The sequence below is a fragment of the Otolemur garnettii genome, unplaced genomic scaffold (assembly GCF_000181295.1).
Source record: "Otolemur garnettii isolate 467f Iridium unplaced genomic scaffold, OtoGar3 scaffold00012, whole genome shotgun sequence".
In the NCBI taxonomy this organism is placed as follows: Eukaryota; Metazoa; Chordata; class Mammalia; order Primates; family Galagidae; genus Otolemur; species Otolemur garnettii.
Genome location: NW_003852407.1, coordinates 20,051,471 through 20,059,808, shown reverse-complemented (window position 1 = coordinate 20,059,808; position 8,338 = coordinate 20,051,471). Strand labels below are relative to the sequence as shown.

At 36.5% G+C, this 8,338-nt stretch overlaps 1 protein-coding gene across 1 annotated transcript in view; it reads left to right on the top strand.

The window, feature by feature from the left end:
- The window catches only part of DSG1 (desmoglein 1), a 32,155-nt gene that overhangs the window by 18,731 nt on the left and 5,086 nt on the right, over nucleotides 1-8,338 (top strand). The window contains 4 exon segments of the mRNA XM_003784766.2: nucleotides 1,710-1,969; nucleotides 3,269-3,408; nucleotides 4,933-5,304; nucleotides 7,987-8,120. Coding sequence (XP_003784814.1) covers nucleotides 1,710-1,969; nucleotides 3,269-3,408; nucleotides 4,933-5,304; nucleotides 7,987-8,120 — 906 coding nt within the window.

Below are 8,338 nucleotides of genomic sequence, written 5' to 3'. Positions count from 1 at the left end.
CTGGCCAAAAAAAAAAAAAAAAACTGCAAAAAAAAAGTGTTTATTCCTCCAATACATTTTTACAAAATTAAAATTGAGTTACAGTAATTGTAGAATTATCATACTCCGAACTCACTAGCTGCTGACCAAGGCTAAGCCTTGGAACACAAATAGACTGGTGATTTGGTCCCACTCAACAGTGTTGTTCTATGTCCTCCATGTTGGTCTACCATGCTTACCTCCAGTGACAATTTCCTCTAAGATGTGAGAAGAAAAATTCTGCCTCCTAGGGTGCTGACAGTGAAAGTTTGTCCCTGTACTACAAGACTTACAGGGCCTAATCTTTTAAATCTGTAGTCCCTGTACATGTATTGTATGTCATGCATGCAGTAAGTACTTTCATGGTAAAATGTAATTCCATTTTAGCTATTTCTTTCAGAATTGTCCTGGGAAACAGACTCCTCAGGAACTTTGTCCCTATAGGAACGGTGGGGTTTTGCCTCATATACCTCCATAAATGTCACCAGGCACACAGCTTCTATTTAACCTAAAGCAGTGTGCGCAAGCTTTAGTTTAACCCTCACAGCATCCCTGCTAATAAATTAGGTTATAGCAGACCCATCTTGCAGATGAAAATATTAAGGCACAGACAGCACGTGACCTGCACATGTTCTCAGAGCTAGCGAGTGGCATAACCCATGTTCACATCTACTTTTCTCTAGATGTAAAGTTCACATTCTTTCCATGATACTATCTAGGCTTCAATACTGGAGAAAATGGGCCCTAATGTATTTCACCTCAAACTATTATGTTACTTTAGAAAGTTTTTCAGCCTATTTGTCCTCAATGTCTTTTATTTGTGATATGGAAATGATAATTGTTTTCCCCAGACATAAGATCATGTATTAACTACTTTGCTAAAATTATTTACATACGTGTGTGTATAATATATATGAATATATGATTTTATAGAGATTCCTTGAATTGAAAATAAAATCAACATTAGAACAAAAATTCAAATATTAGCTAAAGAGGGGAGTTCAATGTATGACTCTCTATTTTTCTCTAAATGACTCCTATGAGAATTTAGAAAAATCTATTTGGTATGTATGAGTGTCCTGGTGGAATTGTTTCTGGATTTCTTATGTTGTGGTTATCAACATCATTTTTCATAATGAAATCACGACTTGATTATATTATAATATGAAATAAACTTTTTCTAGACTATATTGAAAAAATAAGAATTTTCTTATTTTCTATTACCTGACTTATTCAAAGAGTCACAATTATAGAAGTGAAATGACTTTTCATAGTTCTTTATGAATGAAACCTATCACATGATTATATTTGACCCATGCCTTTTAATAAATAGAGCTACTTTCTGAGAAATATGAAATGATTAAAGGTGACATAAGTTGTCTGTGCACTAAAAATGTATAAATTTGGACCATATGTATTATTTTAAGCTTTTAATTTGTTTGGTGAACAATTAGAGTTCATGTTACAAGCTGTCAACCTCTGAGCAATGGATCTAGGTTTTTTGTACTTGTACACACAAACGCTGAACTGAAGATTAAAAAGAAAGAATAGATCATAGGTTTGTATGTATTTATGTTTAATTAAAGAAAGAAAACATAAGTTTTTTTTTGTTGTTGTTGTTGTTTTACTATTCTTGAAGGTCTTTTCTTTTACCTTTTTTTCTTTTAAACTATTTTACTCTATTTTTCTAGCCCCTAGATTATGAAGCTGTGAAAAACCTGCAACTTAGTATTGGCGTTAGAAATAAAGCTGAATTTCACCAATCAATTATGTCTCAATATAAACTCACAGCAACTGCAGTCTCTGTGACTGTGAAAAATGTAAGGGAAGGCCCAGTGTTTCGTCCAGGTTCAAAAACATATGTCGTAACTGGCCGTATGGGAATAAATGATAGAGTGGGAGAATTCTCAGCTATTGACCTGGACACGAATCAGATTTCAACAACTGCTAGGTAAGAATGACATTTTCCAATTAATTTTCACCATGTATTAAATGTATGTTCTTGTTAGGAATGTTAAGTATCTGAATTAAAACTTTTCTCATTATTTATGGAACCATCCCTCAATTGTAAAAAGTACTAACTACAAAATGGTTACTTAGAGTGTATAACTTAAGAAAATATAAAAATTTGTGCAAGATGTAAGATGTTAAACTATGAAGATATAATATGTGAAAAGCAATACATCTCAGAGGTTTGACATTCCTGTGTTTATATATCTTTATATATCAATTAGCTAATTACCTCATGTCCCAGTTTAGTCCCTTGAAAGATTTTAAGGATCTGGTTTTCCCATTGCAAGTCTTCCCAGCTTCAAATCCATTAGATTTAGTGAGCTCTTTTCAATTACATTCTTCGCTTTAATCAACGCTTAATTATTGGTCAATAACTCTGGCTTGAAAAATTGGTTATATTAAGGAACAATGATGCTATGCCATTTTTAAAACTCTAAGTATCCAAATATCTCTACTTCGTCATGGAAAATGTGTGTGTACATGTCTTTGCATACGTGACTGTGATTGAGAAGAATAGAAGGAGAAAGACCTCGCAAATGTGTCTTCAAAGTTCTTTCTCTGTGCTCTCCTCCCCTGGGTGAGCAGTTAAGTTACAAGTCCGACCACACTGTGCTGCCATGGCCCCTCTGCTGTCTTGTACCCCATAAGAATGAGCTCACTGAGGGAAAACGTCCCCTACCCTTTAAAAATTCTTTTCCCTGCACTTCATAAAACTCCTGGGAGAGACACAGCATTATCTACTCAGTGATCACAAAGACATAAATGAGAAGGGAAATGCCAAGGTCAGAGGTGGGGAGAAAATAGGACAGAGACCCAAAGCCAGGACATCACTTGGAATTCCGAAGAAGTCTTCAAAGGCGTCCACTGTGCACGTGGGGAGGCAGAGTGGGAAGAGGGGGAGAGGCAGGCTGATGGAGAAGTAACTCCTTTGGTAAGAGAATAGTTTGGAATTAGGAGAAGCCTAAGAAATCCCAGGAAATGAGACTGCAAGCATCAAAGGATTAATCTGACATCCAACTGGGCAAAAAAGATATTCCAAATGTCCGCTCAGCAATTTCTTTTTGTTAAATTTAAACCATTGTCTACTTCTGAGTAGCCCAATACAGCCAAGATGGCCCTGAACAAAAAGTTTCTAATAATTGTAACTATATCCAGCAGTTACAACTACTGACTGGAAAAATGCCTCCTTTTGTAAGATAACTGACTTTTATTTGTACCATCTTTCTTTCAAATACAGATATGTAATGGGAAGTAATCCAGGTGATCTGCTGGCTGTTGACTCAAGAACAGGAGTACTCACTTTGAAAAATCGACTTACTTGGGAACAAGTTAAAATGCTTGGAGGAAAATACCAAGGAATAATTCTATCTATAGATGGTAAGAGATCAATTTACCTTTTTTCTATTAGACAGGAAACTATATATACTCTTGCATATTAAAAATTTAATTATTATGTTTCAAAGTAACACATTTTCTAACAAAACTTGTTGTCAAGGTGGGCATTATAGACTCAAATATTCATATGAGTATGAGACAGTATAATTTCATGGCTAACATCATCTGAAGTAAGACTGAATTATCTTATACCATTACCTACTAGCTGTGGGCTCTGGGAGAAGTAATTTAGCCTATCTATACCTCAGTCTTCTCTTCTTTAAAATGGGACAATAACAATGTGGATCTAGAAAATCTGATAATAATGATAAAAATAACGAAGACAATAACAATGGAATTAACATAGTTGAACTGAAAGAATACGGGCTTTGGTATGAAATAGACTAGATTAAATATATTTGTATGCCTCCAGGAATGTTTTATTTATTTAGAAAGTATATACAACTGTTAGTCATTATGCCAGATCCTAAGGTTACATCAATGCTCAAAGTCAGATAACTGAGGTCAGATACATAAAATAGGGATAAGAAAAATAACCTCAAACAAATTATTTCTATGTTTTTATCCAATAATTTTACTTTCAATAATCTTAGGAAAATTCTAAATCTAAAAGTCTGAATACACAGATGTTTATTATGGCACTACTTTTAATAATTAAATATTGAAAGCAGTATCAATGATAGGTTACTGGGTACATAAACCATACTTCTCTTGCTAAAAATTAAGTAGCCATCAGGAACTCTGTTAATGAAAAGTTTATTAAAATATGAAAGAATGGATTTGGTGCCTGTGACTCAAGCAGCTAAGGCGCCAGCCACACACACCTGAGCTGGTAGGTTCAAATCAAGTCTGGACCCGCCAAACAACAATGATGGCTGCAACCCCAAAATAGCCAGGCGTTGTAGTGGGCGCCTGTAGTCCCAGCTACTTGGGAGGTGGAGGCAAGAGAATCACTTGAGCCCAGGAGTTCGGGGTTGCTGTGAGCTGTGATGCCACATCACTCTACACAGGGTGACAACTTGAGGCTCTGTCTCAAAAAAAAAAAATATGAAAGAATGCTTATAGCTTAAAGAAAAAAAATAAACCATATGATCATCTCAAAGTAACATAAATAATAAGCAACTTTTCAGCAACTTTCTTTAAAGATTGAAGAATGATTAAAAAATATCAACAGAGGTTGTCCTTGAGTATTACTACTATGAGTTTGGTGTTGTTTTAGTTTGGTTTTTCTTCTTTCAATAACTCTATACTTTTTAAATTATATATAACATCCAACTATAAAATAAAGAAATAATCCAATAAAATAGCTAATAACAATAAATTAATTATAACAATAATATTACATGAATTTAATTATTTAAAAACCAAGACATAGACAAGAGGCGATTTGTGAAATTACTGAATTAATGGGAATAAAGACATTGAAATAAAAAATAGTTCTGTGTACTTCAGCAATTATTATAGCAAATGTGTAAAATGTTTATCTCATTTTGAACCTTATTACAGATGATCTTCAAAGAACCTGCACTGGTACCATTAATATTGACCTTCAAAACTGGGATGACCGAGATATTAATGGTGGTAGTACTGACAGTAGTACTGGTGGTGGTACTGGCGGTAGTACTGGCGGTAGTACTGGCGGTAGTACTGGTGGTGGTACAGGTACCTCTAGCACCAATGACAATGGAAACGGTGGAGATGTTAACACAAACACCAATAACAATGGGGGAGAGGATACTACCTCACCAGGCTTAGTTAGCCGGCAACCCACTGTGGATGAACCTGATTTGTACCCCAACCGTCAGCGTCTGGACGATAACGTACATTTTGGTCCTGCTGGCATTGGACTGCTCATCATGGGATTCTTAGTCCTAGGATGTAAGTACTATAACAGTCCTATTTACATGTGCCCCCCCCCAAAATGGTGTCAGGGAAATAAGTTTTCTGATTTGGGGATAAAATATATTTTAGAAATTCTCACTTTATGCCATAATCAAGAGATTCCGATGCTTGGCACTGGGTTTATAAGATGAAAAAGTTAAACTTCTTGACCCTTTGTACACATAGGATTGTTTGTAGCCAGTGTCAGTGTGATGGGAAAGTGCCCCAACAAGCAGGCTCGACTTGCTTATTGAATGGTAAAGAGAATCAAAAAAGGCCACATAGAGAGATAAACTGAGTTGGGTTTTAACTGATGAATAGAAGTTAGACTGATAAGAGAGAGGGAACACAATATAAGGAGGAAAAAAATCCATGTGCAAAAACCCAAAAGAACGAGAATGCAAGGTACTGAAATACAGAACACTCCAGTGCAGGAGAAATAAAGGATGTGTGTGTTAGGGTAGTGAGAGACGGGACTGGAAAGATAGGCAAGGGCAGGACTTTGAAGGGATGCCAAGCTATGCTGATGCTCCGTAGCCTAATTCGTGAAAAAAGCAGAGTCTAATAGACTTAAGTTAAACTCCAGTTTCTAAGCTTAATTGTCTGAGCCTCACTTTTGTCATCTGTGAAATAATAATATTTACTGCACAGCATTGTTTTGATGATGAAAGTGTGGCACCTGTGACTCAGGGAGTAGGGTGCCCTACCCATATACCAAGGGTGGTGGGTTCGAACCCGGCCCTGGCCAAACTGCAACAAAAAATAGCCGGTTATTCTGGCGGGCGCCTGTAGTCTCAGCTACTCAGGAGGCTGAGGCAAGAGAATCGCCTAAGCCCAAGAGTTGGAGGTTGCTGTGAGCTGTGTGACACCATGGCACTCTACCAAGGGTGACAAAGTGAGACTTTGTCTCAACAATAACAACAAAAAAGAAATGCCACACATGAAGCAGTTAGAACCTTGAGTGGCACGAGTCAAGGACCCAGTTGTGAGGGTAAAATGGAAATGGTTCTCCAGGGGGCCTTTAGCCTGACCTTGGATGACAAAAATAAAAGTACACTGCAGAGGAGGCCCACGCTAAAGGCTCTGAGAAATGAGAAGGGGGCTCTGAAGTAAGGAGGTTGAAATGTGCCCATTCTCATTCAATTCACGCAGATATTTCCATTTTGAGTGCAGAATCATGAAACCTCAATGTCAGAAACCACCCCAGAGATTTAATTAAACACACACATACACGTGAAGGCAGAGCAAAACACGGTCACAGGCAAAATATTGTTTCTGTCCTCATTTCTCCTAAGACATGTACAGACATAAATGACTTTTTACAGTATTTCATTTGAATGTGGGTTTTCTCGAATTTTAAATAATTCACCCCTTTGAACTTTTTTTTTCTGAGGCTTTTGAACTTTTTTAATGGACACTGGGTTAATCTAAACCACAGTGAGTTTGGACATGCTAAGAACACAGCTTAGAGTTGAGACTTTTTATCAACTATGTAAAATATATTCCCTCCTCCGAAAAAAGGAAATTCTTATTGGCTCCTACTAAATTGAAGTAATGACCAGGAAAAGTTCTATGAAAAAGGGAACAAGTTTTAGAAAAGAAAGCATTTTCATCAAAATGAGTCAGGGCAAAAAAAAAAAAAAATGCTAACAAATTTGCAAAATGTAAAGTAAAATATATATAAGAAGAGAGAATGCTCTAATTTTTTAGCCATATTTATTATCAGCCCACATTATAAAGCTTTAAAATTTAATACATTATAAAAGTATCTTAATTACACAGATGGCTTTGTCTTTTATGTTGGTGACTAGCTTTGGGTAATGTAGTTAACAAAAGATTCACAGATTATAAAGTCATTACCTCTAGATTCAAAGTTATCTCTGAGGCTTGTAGATTTTCAAAAAAGCAACACATGGGATTTTTTTTTTCCTCTTTCTTCCCCCATTTTTCTTTTCTCTCCCCCTTATTTTTATTTTTACATTGTCCTTCTTCCCTGTCTTTTTTCATTTTTATATTCTTTCTTCCTTCTTCAGTATTTTATTTATACATTCTTCCATTCATTCATTCAAAACCCTTTATCAAGATTACATTATATAAAAGGCTGGTAGGCAATAGATGAATGAGAAGCAGATACTTTCATAATGTATCTAATTGATTAACAGCAAAAGACGTTGTTAAGCAATGTCATGTTCCCTATTTCAGAGGAAAAGCCACATGTGTAGGGAGGAAATAGTAGCCTCATAGAAAATAATGGCCAGAAGCATATGTAAGATTACAAGGATAAAATACAGAAAGGCAAGCACACGTGCAAGGAGAAAGATAGTAACAAAGACCCAGAAGCAAGATCACACAAAATCAAACATGTTGCCTGACCTCTGTGCCCTTCCTTCTTCTCTCCTTTATATTTTCCTGAGTACTGACATGAAAAAGGCTCGTTTTAATAGTATAATATTGTTTATAATTTCCGTACAATAAAACAAATTAAAATTGATTGCGATCTAGTACAATGAAGCTCAGATTTATTTTGGTGTCTGAACATCATTCAGTGTGCTTTCCAAAGCCTTCATAATAATTTTACAGTCAAGAGACTTATAGCCAAATTTAAGTACAGAAAGTAACTTGTTCTGTTTCCACACGGGCCCACTGCTAACTCCAGTATCCCTCCTCTTCCATCCTCAGTGGTCCCGTTTCTGTTGCTCTGCTGTGATTGTGGAGGGGCGCCTGGTGTTGGGGCCGGCTTTGAGCCTGTCCCTGAATGTTCAGATGGAGCCATGCACCCATGGGCAGTGGAGGGACCACAGCCTCAACCCACGGTAAGTGCTGACCTATGAGATGTGGCCTTTGGTAGTCACCTGAACTCGGGCTTTCCACATGAACCCAGATATCAGTGACCACTTTCCATACTTTGTTCTGGAAAAGCTAATGGTGAAAATGAAAAGGGATCAAAAGTACACCAAAATTAGATGGAAGTAACTAGGGAAGTCCTTCCAAAGGAGGTCCAGATTTTCAATGGATGCCAAAAGTTTCCTAA